Source organism: Medicago truncatula, chromosome 6, assembly GCF_003473485.1.
Source record: "Medicago truncatula cultivar Jemalong A17 chromosome 6, MtrunA17r5.0-ANR, whole genome shotgun sequence".
Taxonomy (NCBI): Eukaryota; Viridiplantae; Streptophyta; class Magnoliopsida; order Fabales; family Fabaceae; genus Medicago; species Medicago truncatula.
This window is the reverse complement of record NC_053047.1, coordinates 655,599-681,573: the sequence shown is the minus strand read 5'-3', so window position 1 is coordinate 681,573 and position 25,975 is coordinate 655,599. Positions and strand designations below refer to the sequence as shown.

General features: G+C 32.2%; 2 protein-coding genes across 3 annotated transcripts; both read left to right on the top strand.

Moving 5' to 3' along the window:
* The first annotated feature begins 1,017 nt into the window (after nt 1-1,017).
* On the top strand, nt 1,018-5,470 carry LOC11421076 (denticleless protein homolog). Its single transcript, XM_003618107.4, has 17 exons — nt 1,018-1,154; nt 1,255-1,367; nt 1,471-1,579; nt 1,976-2,040; nt 2,173-2,211; nt 2,567-2,663; nt 2,770-2,863; nt 2,983-3,046; nt 3,122-3,198; nt 3,303-3,372; nt 3,677-3,753; nt 3,846-3,930; nt 4,019-4,087; nt 4,177-4,244; nt 4,318-4,366; nt 4,511-4,989; nt 5,067-5,470. Exons 1-16 carry the CDS (start codon nt 1,088-1,090, stop codon nt 4,880-4,882), a joined length of 1,515 nt encoding a protein of 504 aa, XP_003618155.1. The 5' UTR covers nt 1,018-1,087; the 3' UTR covers nt 4,883-4,989; nt 5,067-5,470.
* Nucleotides 5,471-9,081: 3,611 nt separating this feature from the next.
* Nucleotides 9,082-15,078, top strand: LOC11418727 (mitogen-activated protein kinase kinase 3). 2 transcript variants are annotated; one of them, XM_003618106.4, is made up of 9 exons: nt 9,082-9,334; nt 9,437-9,694; nt 11,590-11,808; nt 11,903-12,040; nt 12,355-12,522; nt 12,878-12,991; nt 13,711-13,818; nt 13,970-14,061; nt 14,503-15,078. In XM_003618106.4, exons 1-9 carry the CDS (start codon nt 9,233-9,235, stop codon nt 14,861-14,863), a joined length of 1,560 nt encoding a protein of 519 aa, XP_003618154.1. In that variant the 5' UTR covers nt 9,082-9,232; the 3' UTR covers nt 14,864-15,078. The 2 variants fall into 2 exon arrangements, with proteins under 2 accessions (XP_003618154.1, XP_024641284.1); XM_024785516.2 differs by having other exon boundaries at nt 9,099-9,334; nt 9,444-9,694.
* Nucleotides 15,079-25,975: the final 10,897 nt, after the last annotated feature.

The following is a 25,975-nucleotide window of genomic DNA, read 5'->3' as shown; positions in this document are numbered from 1 at the left end:
TCCAACCACTAACGTTTGTAATTAAAAACATATACAACCTCTTGAATATATTTTTTTTAATAACAAATTTTAGTTTGTTAATTGTTACGTTAACATTCTATTATGGTGGTTGGGTGATCGACTGACAAAGTGGATTTTGATCTATACGTTGCATTCTTTGTAGCCAACTATGAGAATATCACATACCGAGCTAAAATAAGGTTGCAGAGGATATTAACAGACATAGTTTTTTATTTTTTTATTTTAAGGAAACGGACATAGTTTTTTAAATTTTACATTTTCAATAAATATATATATTTCAGTTTAAATATTTTTTAGAGTATTTTTAATGTGAGATCATAATTCAAATAATTTTTTATATAATATTATGATTGCAAAATATATAGCATTTAATACCGTCGACAACTTAAACATTATATTATTTTCCTCTAATAAAAGAAATAACATTTCTTCAATGGATCCCTCTGGTGTCAATTTGGGTGAGTTAATTTAACTTCTTAAAAAATCCGTTTTGATAACTTCATAGAAATTAAAAGATATAATAAATTATGTAATCATCGTATGCTTAACTCAGTTGGTAAGGACAAAACATAATACATGCAAGGTTGAAGTTTAAACCTCAGCCACCACAAAAAATGTAATAAATTCTGTATAAAAATAAATAAATTATGACATGCTCATTCTGATTATTGTTATAAATAAAAATTCATTTATCAATTATTTGAATAACTTATATAATTAATTTTTTCAAATTCATTGAATAATTCTTTTCTTCAAATTCATTGAACAACTCATGTATTTAACTATCTAAGTTATTCAATGAATTATTATTATTATTATTATTTTTTTATAATAGAGATCGAAAAGAGTAGAAAAACAAATATAATAATACACCCGGTCAACAATTGAGTCAAAACATTTTTTTTTTCCAAAAAAAACGAAATTAAAGTTCCCGCCAAATTTACAGTTTTCTAACAATACCGCCCAAACTTTTCCACATTAAATTTCCATTTTTCATTCATTTTCACACTCAAAACCCTAATTCCTTTTCTTCTTCAATTCGATTCAATTTTCTCCCAAAATCTCAATGGCTCCTCGAAAATCTCAATCCTTCTTCAACCTCACAACTTCACGCGAGCTCAATTCCTTCCGAGGTCCTTTAAAATTCATCACTCACTTTACACAATTTCATAATTCTCAATTTTCAATTTTCGATTTTTCTAACATTTTAGGATTTTTTTGTTGTTGTTACAGTTCGAAAAAGACCTAATTACGATGGATGGTTTCACGGATTCTTAGATGTTGGAGCTGTAGCTACTCAGCATAACGGTGAAGACGTTGTTCCTCTTGCGCTTTCGTTCGCTAAGGTTTGAAAGATTCGATTTTGATTATACCCTTTTGTTTTTATGCAGAAAATATCATGCGGGTCACCCTTGTTTTTTTATTTTGGGATTTTTTTTTTTTGTGCAGACTTCGAAATTTTGTCATATTCTTGCTTTGTCTAATGAGGAGGGATATGTTAGCTTTTTTGATACTCGTCGAAAATTTGCGGTGCCTCAGTGTCTAGAAAGAAATGCAGGTTTGTTTTTAACTTTTTTGTTTGATTTTGAATTTTGATCTACGTTGTATTAATTAGATTTGAAGTATGAACACCTGATACAATATGGACATTGACATGTTGACACTGATGATAATTTGAGAACATGGCATATTTCAATGTAACCACATGTGTTAGTGTTGTGTTGTGTTAGTGTTAGACACACCTTTGATTAGAAGTGTCGATTCTAACACCATTTATAATTTGAGAAAAAGACATATTTCAATGAAATTACATGTGTCGGTGTTAGATACTTACATGCATTGTACACTTGGCACACCTTTGATAAGAAGTGTTGGTGCTACAAAGATTATATATATGAACAATTTTTATGGTTTATGATTTGCTTATGTGAAATTTTGCCTCTTTTGATATCAGAGGAAGCGAGGATTTGTGAATGGAGTTCGCATAATAATGCAGTTTTTGATGTCAATTGGATTAAGGTAGCCTTCAAGTTTTGCAATTATATGTTCATTAACTTTATAAATAGGTTTTTGTTAATATTTTGATCGATTGTAGTCAGCCTGAATTGTTTATTTTGTTAGTGTCTTAAATTGGTTTACATTTGTTTGCAGGATGATACACAGATCCTCACTGCTTCTGGTGATCAAACGGTGAGTTGTTGTGTTGTTCTCAGTTTACTATTGCCTCCTAAAACAATATACAGATTACATTGTTGTTCTTTCTATGTTTTGTTCTTGATTCTCACATGATACTTGTTAAATTTTTAATCAAAGTTACCACATTTTGAAACACTGCATTGAAATATGATTTAAAGAGTACCCAACATCCGGTACCCCCTTTTTAATTGCAGAGCTTGTTGAACAAACTTAATTGAAATTCGAGTCAATAGTTATCATTTTCATAGCATTGAGTTAGAATTGGTTTTCACCATAAGATATAGTATTACATGTGTAGTTTCCTTGAAGCTGATTTTATACTGAATGTTCTTATGGTGCTCATTCACAGGTTAAGGTATGGGATGTTCAAGAAAAGAAGTGTCTTGGAGTGTTAACAGGGCACACAGGAAGTGTGAAATCTATTTCTTCTCATCCAACTAATCCCGGTAAGATTTCTTTGTGTATACATTTCTATGCTTCTACAATGCACTGGATTTTATGTAATCACAAATATATTAGTAATTGACATTTTTTTTATCTCCAAACTTGCAGATATCTTAGTCTCTGGTTCAAGAGATGGATCTTTTCGTCTTTGGGACTTAAGATGTAACTCCAATTCGAATAGACGTGGAGAAGTTAGGATATGGTAAATTGCAGATTTTTATTTGTAAAACTTGTGATGAGCATTTACTGAACCTGTTAGTAAGTTTTTTAATGAACTGAATGTTCTGTTAAAGTATATTTACTATCTGTTTGCTTATGTAGTTCAACGGATGTTGTCAATGGAGCACATATTCTGTATCAAGGACTACGACCAAGGAGGGGCAAGGTAAGTTGCTGGTGGTATGCAATTCATTCACATTTTTCAAAATAAACCCTTCTAACAACAGCTCTAACCTGTCAGGTTGCTTCCAATAGTGTTACATCTGTTCTTTGGCTCAAGGATCAAGTTTCCATAGCCACTGCTGGGGCAGTAAATAGGTTGGTTAATGTATTACCCTTCAAAATATTCAAAATATAATTGAAGTTTTTTTTAAGCTTTTAGCAGTGTTAATTGATTTTACCATTTAATTTGTTTATTCCAGTGTGGTGAAGTTTTGGGATACCAGAAATTTAAAAAGTATTGTCACACAAGCATGTCCTGAACCAGGAAAGGTTAGTTGGAATGGAACTGAGATGTGCAGTGGTAGTTTTTTAGTTTCTATACAACGAGTCTGGCTTAGGAGTTTGCAAATTGAGATTCCTGAGTAAATTGAACTATGATTTATATGTTTACGAAGAGGGTATATGAATTTCTTATGGAAATATATCTCACATGAAGTTAAACTGTGAATGTGATAGAAAATGTTTATGCTTTTTTATATGACTGATTTTTGCACTTTGTTGATTTTTAGTAGATATTGGAAAGCTTGAAATGATGTAATCTTCACTGTCTTGACTGTATTCTTTGTCCTTTCAGCAAAGATTACACGGTATATCTAGCTTGTCCCAAGATGACAGTGGACTGTTGCTTTCTGCTTCCTGCATGGATAGCCGGTATCCTCCTAAATACTATTTTTTGTAAATCAAACCATGGTTTCGAGAATGTCCATCATGACATAAAATAAACTGTTTCTTCTTTCTTGCAGAGTTTATCTATATAATACACTTCAACTTGAAAAGGGGGCTTTGAGATACTTTGAAGGAGGTCGTATTGAATCATTTTTTATTAAGGTGAGAATTTGGCCTGTACATCAGAATTTCTTGCATCAAGTTTCTTTCATGACTCCTGACTTTTTCCCTGTCTCGTGTTCAATTCCAGGCTGCGATTAGCCCCGATGCATCTAACATCGTTTGTGGTTCTAGTAATGCAAAAGCATATGTTTGGCAGGTTGCTTTTCTTACTTTCAATCAGCTACTCTAAAGTTTGGTTCTTTGGTTGCATTAAGGATGTAGTTTAACTTAACTTTTACAAATCAGGTTGACAAGCCTCAAGTGGAACCAACTATTTTGAAGAGTCATTACGAGGAAGTTACTGCAGTTGACTGGTAAATTGGAAATTAGGCATGGTTTTAGTTCTATCCGATCTGATACGAGATTCTAACTTAATTTGTTTTGCAGGTGCCGGTCTGACAATGGAAAATTAGCAACTGCTTCTGATGATTTCTCTGTAAGTAACGCTGTTTATATATTTTATCGCTTGTTTGCAACACACTTCTATTGAGAGCGACATATCTTTTCATTTTTTTTTTATGCTGCCTCAAGTTTTTCTTCTTCTTCAGAATTGTAACTTCCCCCAATTTTTCCTTTTTAGATCCATATATGGAATAAACGCAGTTCTGTTACAACATCAAAGACTCCATTTTCCATCCGAAGAAGGGTTATGGCCATACCTAGAACAGAGTGCAAAATGCTACTAGACAATGAAGAAACTTGTCCTAAGTCAAGTGACTATGTTCTACTATCCAATGAAGAACCAAATGACCCAGTAAAGTCAGCCACTCCAATCACACCACCTAAAACAACTACATCTGAAGGGCACAAGAACCAGCTTTTATCAGAATTTGATCTAACCATATCTCCTAAAAACACTCCAGAGTCTGCTTTGAAGAGCCCTTCGTCTGTATTGAATCCACCGCCCTCCCTAAAGAGAACTATCCGGGACTACTTTGTAGCATCTTCTTGAATCCTTTAGGAAGATTATACCAACCAAATTTTGTTGACAGGTAGTTGTAGATAGTGATCCTGTGATAAGGTGGTTTGAGTGGCTTGGATTTCTGAATATGCCATTGGGTAAGAGTTAGTTTTTAAATGCTCAATTTATCTGTAATTGTAAATTTGTGGTAAAGCATTTATTGTCATTTCTGCAGGTTATCTTAAATGTAAAGTGCATACAAGGATTGGTTATAGCAAGTGAAGAAGCTAAAAGCTAAATACATTGTAAAGCTGGGATTTTTTTTGCTTCTGCTTGCTAGAGACAAGGGGTGTATCATATATTCTACTATTGATGATTTGATGAGCATACAAATTCTACTGTCATGTTTTGTTGTAAACAATTAGGCTAAGTAGCGCTGCCGGCTCAAAAACCATGGTTGATGTTCATTATTGAACTGCGTGAATCTAATCTATGACTGCATATAAAATGCTTGGCATTTACTTGAACACTATAAGTGAATGACCGATCCTTTTGTAAGCGCAATGTACAAAAATGAATGTAAGCACTGACTGATGCTTTTGTTTTGATTGTTGAGGTTGGAATTGATCTGTTTTTATAGGCTGCAGTTGCACATTTTCGCCAAATCACTTCATTTGATTGTGGTGGTCATTTCATCTGATTTGATTTGTGTTATTTTCTCACCAAGTCTCTTGTTCTTGCTAAACACATCCATAGCCATCATTCCTCATCAACAAACATAGAAACTAATCATCTTGCCTCAGATCTCCCACCAACTAACTTCCTTTTTCTTAAACCTTCATCTTAGTGAGAAATACAGGAGGCATACACAAAAATGTTAGCTTGATTTGGTTTGTGTTCGTTAGATATTTTTTTAACCTGACATTTGATTAATTGAACTACGTTTTTAAATGCAAATCAAACAACATTTTTAATTCGAATGATTCAACTATTTGATTGATTTTTATCTTGATTATTTGGTTGATTTGGATTATCAAACAACATTTACAATTCGAATGAAATTATCAGGTCGATGGTATAATGCAAAACCAGTCACGATTATATATTATGCGGCCGAGTCATTATGTTTTATCTAGTTCAACTATGCGGTTTAACCAGTAATCCTGTGGTTTGACCGATGAACATGTGAACCCATGACCTTGGCGGTTTGATGACCGATGAACATGTGAACCCATTCTCTATCTCTACTATCTACCCATTCCCTAAAATTATTTTGTCAAAATTCAAATGTTTCTACGTCCTTTCTATTTTTACACCCATTATGATTACTTTATATAAGCAAATCTTATAAACTTTCTTCATTTAACCGAATTCCTAAACTAACTTTTTAACTTGATTATAATATTTTTTATTTAAACAAATTACATTGATTTGGTTTGGTTTTTATTTTTAATAACTTTTTAAATTATAATCTTTTTTTAGGGAAATAACTTGATTATAATGTTTTTTTTTGTTTGTAGATAGACGAAATGGCAAAGCCATTATAAATTCACACACACAAGTAGAGGTACCGGGGTTTGAACCCCGGTCATGACATCCGATCTAACAAGTTCACTAAATACGGAGCAATACTAATACAGACATCATATCTGGGCGTGTAGCTGTAAGATACATTAGACTACCTACCAATTGCTTGTACAAAGTTGAATCAACATCTTCTCCACAGTAATGTTGACGGTGAGATTAGTGAACTTAAAGTGAAACTATAATTTTGTTGAAACTCTTGTCAAAATTGTGGTGCTCCACTGCAATGTTGTCAAACTCATTGTCAATTCAAACAAGCACTAAATCATAAGAAATTGCCAATGAAACTTTGATATGTGCACCCATGTGCGTGTGCACTGAAACAACTCTTCACATGCTCCAATGGTTGGAGTTGCACTGTTTGCAGTTGAAGTTTTTAACTGTTTTTCTATTTTTATGTTTCTTTAATAACAAGAAAACCTCCTTGTAGATTTATTGTATATCAGCCTCCAGCCTCAGTTTCATTCAATGTAGATTATTTGATTCTCATGATCTATATAATATATGAACATGCACAAGTTTTTTATTTTTTATTTTTAATATTTGCTTTTTAGTTTGATATAAGTTTAGATAATGGTCCTGTTTGGATAAACTATTTATTTTCAACTTATAGCACAAGTACTTATCATGATAAGTGCTAAGTTATTTCTATAGCAAAAAAATAAAAATAAAGTTAAATTATTTTTGTTTAAGCTATGCTGGAGAACTTAGGAATAGTCTCACAAAACTTATGTCAATAGATAAACTCAAATTAAATCGAGCAAAGAATGTTTGCTCTTGATCCATCTTTGGAACCAAATGAAGAAACATGAAAATGTATCTATTGTAGCAGAACTTGCTGGACATTGCATTGTTAGGGAACAATGATGAGTTTAGCATCACCCTCCCTATAAAGAACTATCCGAGACTACTTTGTAGCATCTTCTTGAATCTTTTAGGCATATTAAACTAACTAAATGCTGTTGACAAAAGCAGTTGTAGATATTGATTTTGTGATATTAGTGGTATAAGTGACTACAAATTTTCCTCAAACTAATGTTATTTGGCAAGGTTCCTCTTTCCTGAGGTTTTAAATGCTCACTTCATCTCTAGGGTGGAATTTATGATATGAACATAATAATTAGAGCTTTCTAAATGAAAAAAAAGAATTTAGAAGAACATGTTTTACATAAAACACACTACGATTTTATTTGATTTTCGTTATGAGGGATATGTTACAACTCTTCTCCTTTTATAGCCAATGAGATACACTAAAGATAAAGACACAACTATCCACACACATGTCACTATAAACATTATTGAAAAGCTTTACAATTATGGAAGACATACTTATGACACTTTTGACTAACATGTCACATTATTTTCACACTAGACACTGAAAAACGAAAATATAACCATTCATGCATTTCACCATTACGCAAGCCACATTTTCAACTCACATGTCACATTACTGGACTCTTATATGTCATACGAGTCTTTAAAGATAAGCTCGTGACATGGAAACAGATTCCAATCATACAAGTATTTTCTGAGAAGTAGCTAGCTTGATATGTATTCCTTTGTGTATTCCTCTGGAAAAGTAGTTTGAAAATTGACATGACTCATACTATTAGAAGTCTTCTAACATGTCGCTTATAGTTTTTTCATCAGGATTCTCTGAAGACTCAATGAATATTCATTGGATTTTCTTCAAAATTCATTTTCGTGAATTGTTGTTCAATATCCATCTGAAAAAATAGTAACAAAAAATAAAAAATATTCAAACTAGAAAAACAAACATTAATATCCAGCATATGAAGGAACTAAAAGTATAGCAGTGAAATATTATTCGTATTGAAATAATATTATTCAAGGGTATAGTTGAAATAATAAAAACTTTAGTCCAAAATCTCTATCACTTTTATATATAGTATTGATAATATTATTCTTATTGCAGTGAAATAATCATTTTTTAATGTGATTTAATTTTTTTAATTAACATTAAAATAATATTGTTCAAGGATAGTAAAAGAGAGAGTAAAGAGAGAAGGGAGGAGAGAGAGGGAGAGATAGTAAAATTTTAAAAGAAAAAACAATCCTAAGAAATTTCATGTTTTCATGATAAAATTTCACTAAATCCCACAAAATCCATCAGAATCAGATTTATTAAAAATTTGAATGATTTAGAATACCACTAGACTTTTTTTAAGTGATTAAGAGTCTTGATTGAATACCACAAGACTTTTTTTAAATGCAAAGAATCTTGATTGAATAACACATTTTTTTTTTTAAATTGAAAAGAGTATTGATTGAATACCATAAGATTTTTTTTATGATAAAAAAGTCTTTTAAAATCATGATCCAATACACCCCCTTAGAACAATTCCTGGTATATTTTTGTTTACCTCCTTATTGAATATCAAATTACTATAATCTATTTTCAAATAAGAGTATACATTTTGGGACAATATAAATACATACTTATTTTATTTTAACTAGCGAAAAGACGAACACTCGTGTACGATTTTAAAATATAAATATTTATTACTTTAAAATTATAACAAAAGAAACTAACCACAATTATCTATTTATCAATAATATAAAAAAAAATATAATCTAAATTTTTATCTTTTTTAACGGAAAAAATAAATTGTCTAAATATATAACAACGAAAAAACAAACTTAAGAAAAAACAAAAACCAGACACGATTAACGAACGACACACAAAAAACCGCACATGCCTTACACGTAACATTAACTTACCTCTTTACATTTTCCATTGATTTTCAATCAAAATTGTTAATTTTCTGAAACCCATTAAGCTATTTTGATTCAACAATGTCTGGTTTAGAAGAATTGAGAAAAAAACTTACACCTTTATTTGATGCTGAAAATGGTTTCTCATCAACTTCATCTTTTGACCCTAATGATTCTTACACTGTAATCACTTATTTCTTTCTCTTATAATCAAACAATTTTGAATAATTTGTTGTTTAATATGAATTTTGGTTATTTTTTGTTGATTCAATTTCAATTGTGAAGTTTTCAGATGGTGGAACGGTGAATTTGTTGAGTAGATCATATGGTGTGTATAACATCAATGAACTTGGATTACAAAAGTGTTCAACTTCAAGGTCTGTTGATGAAAGTGATGATAATGAAAAAACATATAGATGTGGCTCTCATGAGATGAGAATTTTTGGAGCAATTGGTAGTGGTGCTAGTAGTGTTGTTCAAAGAGCTATGCATATACCAACTCATAGGGTTATTGCTTTGAAGAAGATCAATATCTTTGAGAAGGTATTCTTATGCTATTTCTTGATTTAATTCACAATTTCCATTTGAATTTCACGTGGTATAACTTATTAAATATAGATGTAAGACTTGTAGATTATGTAGTAAGGGAAGTAGATCAGATGTCCTTGTGAGCTTAGCTCAGTTGGTATCGACAATGCATAATATATGCAAGGTCCGGGGTTCGAACCCCGGCCACTACCAAAAAAAAAAAGGAAAGTAGATCAGATGGAGGTAGTTAAATGCCACGTGGCGTCCATTGAGTGGCCACTTGGGTTTTGACCCTGTCAAAATCAGAGGGGGTCTATGAGTTGCAAAAGGGGGTGAAGTTAGGGGGCTAGAAAGTGATTTTTTTTAATAGGGGGCCAAAATTGCTACCATGGCAAACATAGGGGGCCAAAAGTGCATTTAAGCCTAAGAGAAACTATTAGGAAAACTTTCGAGATTAATGAATTGGACCGAAATATGGTTTATGACAGAACATTGTGGTGCAATTTGATCCATGTAGGTGACCTCACTTAGTGGGATAAAGTTTGGTTGTTGTATAACTATAGATGTTTATTGTATTTATAGGGTAGTTATGTAGGGTAGTTATCAGGGTCCAACATAGTTAGCAAGTTAGCATAGCCATAGGGTAGTTATCAGGGTTTTAAATAGTGGTTGTGGTAAGCCGGTAACGGTCGTATCACTATCTTTGATACCGCAGGAAATTACTGTCAAATGTGGCTGAAATTGGCTCAACTGTGGTTGCGTTGCGGTTTCGGCAACATAAAAATCTGTTATTATAGCAGCCCACTTTGCAATTTCGAACCTTTATTTAACTCCCTGGTAGTTATTGATAACTACCTTTTCCGCACCTTAGTTTCTCACCAGATTCTGTCTGTTTACATGTGGTATTTTCTTGATGCTGTGTGATACCTCTTTAGTCTTGATGTTATGTTTTCAGTAATGGCACTAATAGCATAAAGTGTGTTAAGTAGCGGCTATAATGGCACTATAGTACTGTCTATAGCATAGCAAAATTTGAACCAACCACTATTTTCTTGAAGTTATGGAGTTGCAAGACACTTTGGTTTTGTGACTCTATTGGTGATATGTGATTAATGTCTGCTTCTAAGGGATAAAAGAAAGAACTATAAATAATCCCCTTGTATTGTATTCCTAGTTTCTGTTGGAATGTATAAGAAATGTCTCTTAGCTTTCTTCAATCCCAATTCTCTCTCAATTCTGTTAATATAAATGTCTGTTTTTTCTTGTTGTTGCTTATTGCTCTGTCGTAAACTTATTCATGATCGGCGTTAAGGCAGCAGTAGTGTGCAATAGACATGTTATCTTATCTGGTTGTTTATATGTGGTATTTTCTTGATGTTGTATGATACCTCAAGTCTTGATGTTATGTTTTGAACAATGCTGTCAAATAGTGGCTATAGCGATTATAATGGTGCTATAGCGTAGAAAAATTTGAATAAACCCGTATTTTAAGCACTCCATGATTGACAACACCGGTTTTGAAGTTATGGAGTTGCTAGACACTTTAATTTGTTGAATCTGTTGGTGATATGATTAATATCTTCTTTTAAGGGATAAAAGAAACCCATTTGGGTTTGGCCTAGTGGCTGACTTGGGATCTTGGAGTTTGCTCCTCCAGAGGTCTCAGGTTCGATTCCCTCTGGTGCCAATTTCGGTGGGCTAAGTCCATACAGAGCTTGCTCTGGCTTTAAACGGGGCTCCCGCAAGTGGGCGGTGGGATTGGTCCCCTCGGATTAGTCGATTATTGGATCGGATACCGAGTTTTTAAAAAAAAAGGGATAAAAGAACATGTAAATAATCTCAAACATTTAAGAAGACCAAATCATAATAGTTTCATGGTGTCTTATGGTCTTATTTTTTGTGGCAATTAGGAGAAAAGGCAGCAGCTCCTTACTGAGATAAGGACATTATGCGAAGCACCTTGTTATGAGGGTCTTGTAGAATTTCATGGTGCATTTTACACTCCAGATTCTGGACAGATAAGCATAGCTTTAGAGTACATGGATGGAGGATCACTTGCAGATATTTTGCGAATGCATAGAACGATACCTGAACCTATTTTATCGTCCATGTTTCAGAAGCTCCTACGTGTATGGAACATATATTCTTACTTTTCATTATTGAAAACATTGTGAATTGAGACATGCTACTAACTATTTTTATTTTTTTTTAATCTTTTTGAAGGGTCTAAGTTATCTGCACGGAGTCAGATATTTAGTTCACAGAGACATAAAGCCTGCTAATTTACTTGTAAATCTCAAGGGGGAGCCAAAAATTACCGATTTTGGTATTAGTGCTGGCTTAGAGAATTCAGTTGCAATGGTTAGTATATACTCAATCAGTAACAGTTTGTTGTTGTCACGCTTTGCTTCCGCAGAATTGTTTGCAAATGTAAACTTTATTCTTTGTTCATCTGTGTTGTCAATTGCGAACCATGAGTCGCGAAAAACTGTGGTTTGTTCAAATTCTGCTATGTTGCAGTGCTATAGCACGGCTATATATGCTATTTGACAACAGTTTGTGCTAAATAGCATATCACATATCAATACCGATTTGTTCAGATTCTACGTTCTGTAGGCCTCTATTTCACAACATAGGTCACAAGTACAATACTAATATATAGTGTACTTTTTCAGTGTGCTACATTCGTTGGAACTGTTACATACATGTCACCCGAGCGAATTAGAAATGAAAGTTATTCTTATCCGGCTGATATTTGGAGCCTTGGTCTTGCGCTTCTCGAGTCTGGTACTGGAGAATTCCCGTATACAGCTAATGAAGGTCCTGTCAATCTTATGTTGCAGGTGTGTGCCGATTTTTCTTCGCGTTACTTGTTTCCTTTTGTTTGTGCTGATTCATCCATGCTGAACTTTTTTCAATACATGTCTTTCTCTTGTCACAAATAAAATATATAAAGGATATCATTCATAAATTTAAGATAAATGAGACCGTCCATGTGAAATAATGTGGGAATGGATATAATTATAATGTACTCAAATCTCAACTTTAACAAAAAAAAATTCACATATAATGTCAGAGTTCTTTGCCAATATAAAAATTGATTGAATATCTGATACAGATGAGTGACGGCTGCATTCTATTAATCTGAGTGCAAGCGTACTTCCGTCTGCAAATAATTTTACTGGCTTTTTATGGCAGATCCTTGATGATCCATCACCATCACCATCAAAAGAGAAATTTTCACCTGAATTCTGCTCCTTTGTTGATGCTTGCTTACAGAAGGATCCAGATAATAGGCCAACTGCAGAGCAGGTGAGAGAAATGAGATAAAAGCTCGATATCATATCAGCATGGTGTTTAGCAGTTACTATGATTTTGCATTTTAAACGCGCATCCAACCATTTTTACATATGCATCCAATGGAGTCACTCTAATACTACTTTGTTATGCGAGTTTCTACAACATATTCATAAATATTTATGTGATTAGAACCAATGATTTTAGGTCACAAAAATGAGTTAACTCACATGTAAGCTATCTTTTTGGTAAACGTTTACGAGTTAAAGTAAACTCTGATAAAATTGGTAAACTGTTGATTTTACTAGTATTTACAAGTTTACAGTTCTACATTGGTTTGGCCGTAATATGTAAACTTTTGGTCAATATTATTCGAATCTGGTTTAGTTACTTATGTGTTGTCATATATAGGCTATTTTAATGTTTAGACAAACTCTTGCAAGTTGAGTCTGTGTTGGTTCCATGAGTTTATCTAAACTCTCGAATTTGACAACCTTGACTTTGTCTTCCACCCTACCTTAAGCGCAAAATATTGTGTGCATGCATTTATTTCCTTTTAATTCACTTTCTGTTTTCATTTGCATTCTTCCCTGATAGAAAGTATAATGTATTCTTTTGTATATGTCGGTTCCAGCATTACATACACCTTACTTGTCAATCTTTCATTTAGACACTATCAGAAAAAAAAAAACGTGATGATCTGAACTTGCTAATTTGATGTTACCCTACTGCAGCTTCTTTTGCACCCCTTCATTACAAAGTACGAGACTGCCAAGGTAGATTTACCTGGATTTGTTCGCAGTGTTTTTGATCCTACACAAAGAATGAAAGACTTGGCAGATGTAAGTAGCAACTAGTCAGCATCTCTAAATTTCCTTCATCTGTGTCACGTAGATATAACGATATAATATTTTGACATGAGGATAGTAGTTTGTGTCAAGAATTTAGCGAGGTGTAATCTGAAACAGTTTTTACTTTCCATTTTCTCTGCAGATGTTGACAATACATTATTACTTACTATTTGACGGACCTGACGATTCGTGGCAACATACAAGGAACTTCTATAACGAAAACTCAATTTTCAGGTGTGTACTTTTTTGTATGTTTCAATTTTGCATGAATTTGTTTTTTTCATTTGCACTCTTTTTGTGAATGATATACAGTAGACATGATTCTCTCACAAGAAACTTGTTAGTTACTATGCATCAAATCGAGTAGATTATGCTTCAGAGAAATGCTAGTAACACAACACTTTTAAATGTGCATCCAATCAAATTACACTATGATGTCAATTTGTTATGTTACTTTCAAATCACATTTATGAAAAAGTTTTACACTGACAGTGCATTCAAAGTAAATCTCTCTTAAAATACACTTTTTATAATTAATCCATGTAAAAAGAGCGTATCAGATAGAGTGTGTATTGTTAGTGTTTTACCTATCAAGAATGGACCATGAGCATTTTTTTCTGAAATTTTGAAGCCTTCTAGATCATGCTAAACATTATTCTTGTATATATTTTGTAGTTTCTCTGGGAAACAGCACATTGGTCCTAACAATATCTTTACAACTCTATCGAGTATCCGAACAACATTAATCGGTGACTGGCCACCGGAAAAGTTGGTGCATGTGGTTGAGAAGCTGCAATGTCGAGCACACGGTGAAGACGGAGTTGCAATAAGGGTCTCAGGATCCTTCATAATTGGTAATCAGTTTCTCATATGTGGAGATGGTGTTCAAGTAGAGGGATTACCAAACTTTAAGGATCTTGGAATTGATATTTCTAGTAAAAGAATGGGTACATTTCATGAACAATTCATAGTGGAACCAACTAGCCAAATTGGATGTTACACCATAGTTAAACAAGAACTGTACATTAACCAATGATGTTACATTATTATTGACCTAGCATATTTTGGTCATATTTTTCTACTAGTAATATACAAAGATAAATATTTAATATCAATTTCACTCATCAAATAGTGGAATAAAAACATAACTTTAGTTAGGTAAATTTGTATAGAAGGCACTTTCTTTTGTTGTGAAGATATTTCACTTTGCTTCTTTTTTTTAATGTTACTGGAATGAAAGTATTGTGACAAGAGTTTCATTACCCACATTAAGAACTTAGTATTTATTTATTTATTTATTAAGAGTTTCATGTTGGTTTTAGGTATTTAAATATAAATCACTTTAGCTTTGAAAGAATATGCAAATCACTTTACCTAAAACATACACTTAGAAATTCCAATGCAAATCTTGTGTTTCCTTCTTGAGTATGCAAGTGAACATCTTTCTACATGTTTTCTCTTTTTTCCATTTTCATGCAAACAGTTTTGGAGTCTTGTAGATTAATCTAGAGAAAGAGAATCCAATGTTAGAAAATCTTGATATAAAATCTTTCATCGGCATTTTTAGTTTCAGTAAAAAAATTTCATCAAACATTTTTGGTCCCTAAAATGCTTAAGGAAAATGTCACAAAGACTAAAAAAGTGTTATTATATTTTGTAGGGACTAAAAACAAAACTGTAAATATTTACGGGGATTAAAAACTTAATTAACCCTTTATTTAAATAAAAATAAAAATGTCAATTTGTTAAAAGAGAAATTTACTGAAAATTAGAAATATTTTATTTATTTAATTTTTTACCAAAACAAAATCTTGCAAAGAAACATCAGTCAATAAAGCCCTACACTCCTCTAACTCCTCCTCCTCCCAAGCCCACAACCTCCTCCTCCACTTCCACGCCTCCCCACCCCGCTCTACACCAAGAGAAAACAAGCCTGCCATCGTAATGGATTTGTTCTCAGAAAGATCGAACAACCTAGGAAACCGCTCACAAAAAGAAACCGATCCTAACCACTTATCATACCAAAACAAAGTGTCTAAACCATCCCCCAACTTCTTAGACACACACTCCCCAAACCAACCTCCACCTATATCACCTCCCCCGTCTCTAATTCGCCCTACCTCCCTCCACCAAGAAGAACAACTCCGGCCCCCAACCTCCCACCTACTTCGCCATAACGGGCGACTAAGACTCGATACCAAAAACCACTCCTATCAACTAGCATCCTCCAACACCACTTTCCTAATAAAGCCAAATTAAATTCTTTCAACCGTCTCACCTCCAAACTCCCTGTGAAGGCACACATCATGCCAACCTATCCAAGATATTTTCCTATGGTCCTCACTCCCCCCCCCCAAAAAAAAAAAAATTAATAAATAAAGAATCAATGGAAGAGATTATACCTGATGGAGCTTTGAAGAAGGAAAGCGCATAGACAGGCAGAGAGGTCAGAACAGACTTTAACAAAACCAGACGGCCGCCAAAAGATAGAAAACGACTATTCCAACTAGACAACCTAGCTTTTATGCGATTCACAATTGGTTCCCAAAAACTTAAACGCCGAGAATTTCCCCCGATAGGCATGTCCAAGTACAAAAACGGCACCTTACCCACTTTGCAACTTAAAACAGACGCCGCCTCACTTAATGTGAAAGTAATATCTTAAAGTATCATAAAATTTAAAATGAGTTAATATACCAAAAAATGAAAATGAAAACAATCGGATTGACCTATTAATCCACATGAGGTGTGTTAGGATAGGGCCGTTCAATATGATAATATGATAATAAAAGATAGGAGATAAATATAAGAAACTTTTTTTTGTATTTTTTAATAAAAAAAAAAATGTGTGGCTTGGGATCGAAAATGTGTTATCAAATATTTTACAATATTAATTGAAATTTGTATTAAATTATTGTTGATAAATATTTATATTCTATTTATTTTTATAAGATAATGTTTAGGTGAGTTGGGTCCTAAAAATCCATCAAAAGTTCTCAAAGATCGAAAAACGATGTTGATAGGAGTTAAACTCACGTTTTTATAGTTGTATAAGTCAACTCTTCACTAATTGTATGAACATGCTATATTGACTTCAGAAATATTAGCAATACACCCTCTCTATTTAATGTCTGTTTATGAGCGAGATAAACACACGTAATAGTTTAATCTCACGAGCAAATCTTACAAACCTATCACATGTGTTTGTCTCTTTCATAAACAAACATTAAATTGAGGAAAATCAAACTTCACGTTAGGAAAAGAAAAATGAAAAACAAAACTTGTACATGTATGAGGAACTGACGTTGCAAACTGTTCTCATACCAAAAGATTATTAGAGGTGAGGTAAACATGCCTATAAAAAATCAGGAAAAAAATCTACCTCTAGAGTTAATTAAATAAATGGTCCTTATAAATATTCAGAATTTGTTTTTAGTCCTTACAAAATATCGAATAAAAAAAAACCTTGAATATTGAAAAATTGAATGTAAGTATCGTTGATGAAAAAAAATAAAAAATACCTTCAGTAAAATTTTGATCAAAAATTTGAAAAAATCTTCCGTGAACTCTATGGAATGTGAAGTTATTTCGGCGCATGCATACCTTATGCTCTTATGCTTTATTGCTAATTTAACACTTATTTTTCTTATGATGGAAAAAAAAAAATTAAGCAAAAAAATAATAAAATTGAGGATTCAGGGAGTTGAACCCACACCTGCAAAGCCACACTTACTTCTGTTTACTGCTAAACCATTGTAACAATTACGTAGAAAGTATACGCTAATAATATACTTCCTCCGGTCTCAAATGTAAGTAACAAAAAAATAAAATTGATGGTCTCAAATATAAGAAAAAGTATAGTAAAATGAACCTATTAAATGCCACTATTCCATGTTTACCCTCATTAAAACCACTTCATTAATGTCTTTACTACTTCAAGACAAGAGTAAAATTAAAAAATAATACCTTTTATAATGACTTAAATGTAGTCAATCCACTTTTTTAATGTGTGTGTTTTTTTTTGTTTCTTACATTTGAGACCAGAGGGAGTATATTTAATATTTGAAGGCCTTGTAAATATAATATATATATATATATATATATATATATATATATATATATATATATATATATATATATATATATATATATATATATATATATATATATATATATATTTGGTTCCGTCAAAAAAATATATATATATATATATTTGGAGGCCCTGACCCATGGGCCTGGATGCTCTTGCTTTGGGCCGGCCCTGGATACATGTCAACAACACTCCAGAAACATTTGTTAAGCGAGCTGTAGCAGGTGGTTGTACTAGAATGAGTGATGGTAAACGTTTTTTCAAAATTAAAGATCCTTATGGATTCATTTGGTACATTGCTCCTATTAATATGATTCCTGTCCAAATATATGATTCTATGGATCTGGAATCTTTTCTACCCTTTTGCCCGCTAGTTATATTTTTTTGTTTTATAATTGCACTCTTTTCCTTCACCATAATATTTATCTGAATATATATAGTAAGGTTTTTAAGGAGGCAATTGTTATTTTCTCTCTATTTATCAAGTGATATATTAAAGAAGATCAATATTAAGATCCAATACATATATATATATAAGCTTGTAAATATGTGACGACTTAGGATTATTTTCTCTTTATGAAATGATGATGATTAGCTATGAGAATATTGCGCTTCTTTTTATTTTCATCAAACACTTTATTTTGCTGAAAACTTTCACCACTGCAGCAAGAAACCCTATTTAGACCTTGGCAACAACCGACCACACTTTCATTGTTGCTCATATTGCTACTTTCAAGTTCTACATGAATACTCTCTCCTTTTCTCAAAATAAGTGTAAGTTTTCTATATACACATGTTAACAAATGCAATAATATTGTCCAAAGACATGACACCTTTCTTAAAGTAGCCTTCTTAACCCTTAGTGCATTTTCTATTATTATTAATTAGTTTAAACACACTTTTTACCCTTAAGTTTGCAAAAGTTGCAATTTTAGCTCCCTTTTAAAAAAAAAGGCAAAAGGGACCCTCCATGTTTACCCCATTTTGCAAAATCCCAATTTTGATCCAGTCAACCATACTTGGTATTGCAACTTTTGCAAACATAAGGGGTAAAAAGTGAGTTTAAGCCTATTAATTAATGGGAAATGTTAGGACACTTGTTAAAAAATTATAAAAGAAAATATTTTTTTCTGGAAATTGCGCATTCTACTTTTTGAAAATTAAAGAAGTATTCTTTTTAATTTTTTTAAGTGACGCTCACTTTAAAACAAATGTGTATTTTTTTTTTTTAACTTTAAAATTTATTAGATAATAGTAAAAAAAAGTACAAAGAATATTTAACCACAAATTATAAATAAATACAAAGGGTTTGAAAATCCATTCGAAATACATGCAAGGCCCTCTTTTTTTTTTTTTTTTTTTTTACCTAAAAAAGATAGATTTGATCTCAAGTTCCACATTTTTTTTTGACAAATCTCAAGCTCCACATTCTTCTTCTTGATCTTGGCGGTAACATCTCCATTAGCAAGTTTCTTCTGACATTTTATTTAATTAATTGAAAATTCACCTGTTAGATCACACTTTTGTTTTTAAGAAGCTAAATTAGCCCATCTAAATTGGCACCAGAAAGAATCGAACTTAAATCTTAAGGATGAGCACACTCCCAAATCCCAGGCCAATACAACTAGGCCCAACCCAAATGGGTTATGTTAGATCACACTTATTGATCTTAAATGCAGCATGAACACTTTTATGAATATTCTAATCAATGCAAGATGAGAAATAATAAACAAAACTAAAACTGAGAAAGAGAATAGAGTATAGATGATTAGCTTGTAATATGATTTTCATTGAGTAGTTGAATATTCACATTACATGGCTTTATTTATAGGTGTTACACAATTGCTTGTAGAAAAAGTCATCTACACAAAAGTAACTAACTAACAAACAATTTGCAACAAACTCTCTAACTAACTTGTGATATGGCGGTTATGGATTAATTCTTAACACACCCAAAGGATAATTTGCACAGCACTTACAGAAACTAATTCACACGCAACTACAAACAAAATAGAGATTCAGTTTTTGCATAAAAGTTGTAAGGTACATATTACAATGCGTCCCAAGAAAAAATGCAACCCACTAGAAAAAGTTCAAATCCCAAACACGAGTAGATAAACTAATGTAAAGAAGGAGAGGGACACTAGACAATTGAGATAAGATCTTGACATGAATTGAGATTTTACCTTCTCATTTGTTTGTCCACACAAGATTATCAAAATTGAGATTTTACTTCGGATCTAAATGGGATAGTAAAATCGAAATTGTAAAATTACAATCAAAATCATAAACAATAATAATGCTAAATATATGTTATAAATTGCATATAGTCATAAATGACTCAAAGTTTCAAGTGCAAAAAATATTTAAAGGCAAACCCTAGATGCTTGATGAAGGAAGAAGACCGACAACATAAAATGATCTTGGCGAAAACCACGAAATTGAAACGAAGAGGCAATCTGGATGAAGACGAAGTGGAAAAGATGATGGATTGAAGATGAAATGGGAGGAAAAAATCTAGTTAGGTTTGGTTCATTTTGAATGGAATCGCATGGTGAAGAGGTGTAGTGAAAGAATGAAAAATCCAATCAACAGTAAAAACTGGATCAATGGATAAATCATGTCAAAATTGACCCGGATCCAAAAAAATCACTCATCCTTCAAAATTGTGTAAAAACCCGCAATTTTGTCCGCAATTTTACGATTTCATATGATTAGTTTTTCCACGGTTATGCCCGTTTTTAGATCTTACGAAGGATTTAAAACCATAAATGTGCCCACGAGCTATGCAAGACTGCATTGTTTTATTTATAATTCTTCGAGATCAACTTCTACTTGTGAACCAAATAGAAAGGAATTGTACAAGGATAAGAAATTGACAAAATACGATAGAATAGAAGGGAATTGATTTAGAAGATTGCTTTTTAGACCCCCCCAATATCTCTTTAGGCCCCCTAAAAATACAAAAATAACCTTTATAATACATCCGGTAGTTACATACCGGTAGTGCATTTTAAATTTTCACATTTTACACCTTCGGTATGTACATACCAGAGGCACATTTACAAATTTTCGCGTTTATCGCATTATGTTATTTAAATGTACATGTTCTGCTATGTTGGAAAATTCACAAACTTTTGGTAGGGTGCATAAAATTTACAGAAATAAAAGGATCAAACTTTTCATTGAATATGACAGAACTCTAAAAAAATTATGCAGAAACAATACGAGAGAGGAAGAAGCAAGGTTTACCTTCTAAATGATTGCAATTGAGTAAAGATTGACGCCATTTGTTCTATTAATTGTGATGAAAACACAACAAAAATTGGCCAAAAAACGCAAGGTATGGAACAATATTGAAGCTTAGAAAATAACTCTTAAAAAACGCAAGGTATGGAACAACGTGGGTGGAGTACGGTATATATATACCGGAGGTGTAATTGAGAAATCGCAAAATGAATGTTCCTCCAGAACATAACTACCGAATGCGATAAACGTGAAAATTTGTAAATGTGCCTCCGGTATGTACATACCGAAGGTGTAAAATGTGAAAATTTAAAATGCACTATCGGTATGTAACTACCGAATGTATTATAAAGGTTATTTTTGTATTTTTAGGGGGCCTAAAGAGATATTGGGGGGGCCTAAAAAGCAATCTTCATTGATTTATGGTAAAATAACTATGCTAAGAAAAGAACCAGTTTAACTATGAGTATCATCATCATTAACTACTATGATTCCGATTTCATGTATAAACAAATGGTTAGTTAGAGTTACAAAAAATGTGGTTTTTGTGGACCACCTATGAGGGTGTTCCACCATAGGTGCAGCCTTGACTCAATTATGAACAAAATTTCCTGGTAGACTAAGATATTAGAATTAAGTACCATGAGTTTCACTAGAAAAAAAATGTGTTTAACAAGGTTCAATATAGCTGCTTTTTTATTGACTCAAAATAAATTATTGGACCAAGAAGTGATGACATAAAACAATATAGCAAAAATCATTGAGTCTCAGTCTAAGATACATGTTGACCACATTAACTATATATGTGTAAGTTGATTGGTACTCCCTCCGTCCCTAAATAAATGACCTAGTTGACTCTGACACACATACCAATGCATATGTTTTATCTTTGATATCTTCAATTCTCTACTAAAAAAAATTATAAAAATTTAATATTTTAAAAATATTCATCGAGACGAATCCAACAACATCTTACATGATATTATTTATCTTTGTGACTTAGTATAAAAGTATGGTCAAAGTATGTCAAGTCAATTATGTATATTGTCAACTGAGTCATTTATTTAGGGACGGAGGGAGTATAAGATTTTAATTGATGTCACTATTAGTAGTATTATACTAGTAATTTTTTTTTCTTATATAGTATGGCTACCTACTAGTCCTCTGTTATGTGCTTTCACCTTAGGGTTTATAGAACTTCTTGCATCAGCCACGTTCAACTTCAAGTTTCAAAAAGAATACAACTATTACTACTACTAGCTAGGATTGAGTAGAATTAGTACTATAGCCATTATTACTGCCAGCCATACTCACTATTATTAATTACCATGGTTAATTTTTACTACCGCCGAATTCACTATATACAACTACCATAGTAATTTTTTTTACTTCACCATAACTAAAACTCTATAATATAAGTAATTGAAAATTGTTGTTTTAACACAACATTGTGTGAAGAGGGAGAGGAAGAAGTAGAAACCTTAAATTGGTATGTAATTTACTTGCAATTCAATTAAATCTTATCCAGAAGCTCGGCAATTTAAAAGGATACCCTTAATCCTATGCAAACAATCAACCTATGTACAACCATAAAAATTCATAAAAATTATGATAAAAATAATGTGCTCTTTAAAAAAATAAATAAAATTCTAAGTTATGGTTTGTGACGTAGCATTTGCTAACATTTGATGCACTTTCCTGTAAATGTCCATGTGCCCCTCCTTAACACACAAATAAATTTCCTTTTTTCAATATATCCCACACACTTACGAGTATTTGATCACCAAGCATTCAAGCTAAAATATGATCCTTTATGTATAAATCTTAAAATGAAATTTCAGGCGTCAAGCAAACAAATATGTAGAAATAAAACTTAAGAAGATTTCGATGATACACAACACACAACTTTCTTTAGACATTTTAATAATAGAGGATGAAATATGTACAAATGGTACTAATCAGATGAAGTACAAGTAATACTCACCCCCAAAAAATAAGGCAAACTAGAGCGCCAGCTCCTCATCCCAACACCTCCTTCATACCAATCTTCAATCGTAGGAAAAGAATAGTCAGATATCCTATGATGTAAATGGATATCCAAGGATGCGGATAGTGTAATATCCTCATCCGTTCCGTTAAAAAAATATGAAATCCGTACTCTATCAATATCCGTGCGGATATCCGTTTAGCAGGTAATCCGCGGATTTTGAGGTATCTGTAGATTTATATACATATATCCATTGATAACATTTATAAAAAAAAATAAAAAAATTTGTTTATATTTTTTAGCTAAAATTTAGAAACAAAGGTCATCACATGCATTTTCTTTTTAGCAAAACAAAATATTCATACATTACAATAACAACAAAGATCATTGACTTAACAAAAACATAAATAAAGTCTTTTACATTTAATAAAATTAAGTAAAATGCTAATGTGTGCCCTTAAAGTACTGATTTAACAAAAGCTTAAGTAAAACTCATCATATTCAACAAAAACAAAGCTTCTTGCGTCAACAATTCCAACCATTTCCACTTCCTTTAAAGGAGCATAATAACTACTTAACTAGTAGCACTCGCAATACCGAGGGTTTTCTCTTAGGAAGTTGAAAGTTATTAGGTTATTTATGTAATTTACTCAGTTTAATAGCGGATATGGATATCCGCGGATGCGGTTACCATTAAATCCTCATATGTATCCATTAATTAGCGGATAGTTAAAATATCCGTTTATTTTATCCATGGATATCCATTAAAATATCCGCTCCGTGTCCGTGGTGAATTTTATCCGCGAATATCCAGGGGTGCGGATTTTTTTCCATCCCTAGCCTTGACCATATTCATATCCATAACAACGATAACTCTATTAACAAAAATAAAAGATTACTAATAAGCATGTGATGTAAAAATAAAAAGGACAATTATGCATTACTTGTCTCCGCTATACAAAGTTGTGCAACCGTATCGCATCAATATAAACCCATTTTGACCATCCCATAATAGTATATGTGGTTTCTTATCGGAACAACCTATGACTTTTAAAATTTGGAGAGGTTCTGGTTTCTCTCCAAATCATTGAGTATTTCATCAATAGCATTAAAGGTTAAGTTGATGATGATTTATAAAAAACAACTATAGTGAAGTAAAAAACTTACTATGATAGCTGTATAGCGAGTACAAACTTACGGTGGAGTTTGGTATGCACAAATACAAAATTTGTGCACCATGCACAAATTGTGCAAAATTGTTCCTAACTTAAATCTGAACCGTTCATTTATTATTATTTTAATGCCAACGGTTAAGATTTGGAGAGAGAAAGGCATGGGTGACCTGCTGAATGCTTCTGCGTGAACAGTACACGCGGTCCCACCTTTAGAATAAATGATAATATTTAATTGCTGTTTTTTGGTCACTTGTGTATTGGACTTGGGCCCTTGTTTTAGAACTAAGTGACTATGGGCTGAATATAATTTTTGTCTGTATTAGCCCAATACGAAAATTGCTATTAATATCACTGGAAAAAATCAAAATTGCTATTATTATAACTAAACATTGTTGTAATCCCATTTACAAATGGTTAATGTCACTTAATATCACTAAACTTTGTTGTAATTCCGCCGAAAACGAAAATATAATTTCTGCAATTAGATATTTTTTACTTAAATGGGAAGTTCGAAAATGATGAAAATTTTAGTAGAAGTAATGTAAATGTTTGTAATTGGAATTTATTTTTTATTTCGAAAATTAAGAATAAGAACAAATTGGGTGTAATAGTTGGGTAATAGATAGATTGTTCGGTCACTATTATAAATAGTGTGTGTGATGTATATTAAAGACCGCATAGATAATTTATTGAATAAATCTAAATTTTTGGTTTTGCTTATTTTGGTGATCGAAATGTGTACATAATTGTTGAATGGGTTAAGGTAAATGAACATTAAAATACGCAAAATATTTATTCGTTAGCCAAGTTTGTATTTTTAAGAATTTGTTTTTGCATTTTTTATTCTTAAGTTTATTTAATTAATGTATTATTATGTTATTTTCATTTCAATGTGTTTAAAAAATAGTTGTAATTTGTTATTTATATTGAATTTATAAATTAGTTTTAATAATAATGATAAAATTAATTAAATACAAACCACGTAGTGAATATCTTGATTAATCAATTAACATTTATCCGAGTACTTTCCGTATAAGATTCTTGTTGTTAGGGTAGGAGTTGTGGGTTTGATTAGTCGTTGTGACCTCTTGATCTAACTATTATAGCAGTTTAAGTCGAACACTATTGTCGTTAGGGTTAGAGTTACAGGCTTGATTAGTCGTTAAAGAGTTTGATTAGTCATTGAACATTCGTCCAAGTACTTTGACTTCAAGATTCTTCCAATTAAGGTAAGAGTTGTGAGTTTGATGAGTCGTTTTGAAATCTTTGCAGTATGTTAGGTCTAATAAACTTGTCATTAGGGTGAGAGTTGTCGTTAGGGTCAGAGGTGTAAGCTTGGTTAGTCGATAACGAGAGTTTGATTAGTAAGTGATCGTTCATCCAAGTACTCTGTCTCTAGGATTCTTTCAGTTGGGTAAGAGTTTTGAGTTTGATCAGTCGTTTCGAAATCTTTGAAGTAAGTTAGGTCAAAGAATCTTGTCATTAGGGTGAGAGTTGTAAGCTTAATTAGTCAATAAAAAGTTTGATTAGTCATTGAACGTTCATCCAAGTACTTTGACTCCAAGATTCTTTCAGTTAGGGAATGAGATGTGAGTTTGATCAGTGGTTCCGACATCTTAGAAGCAGTCTAGGTCGAAGAATACTGTCATT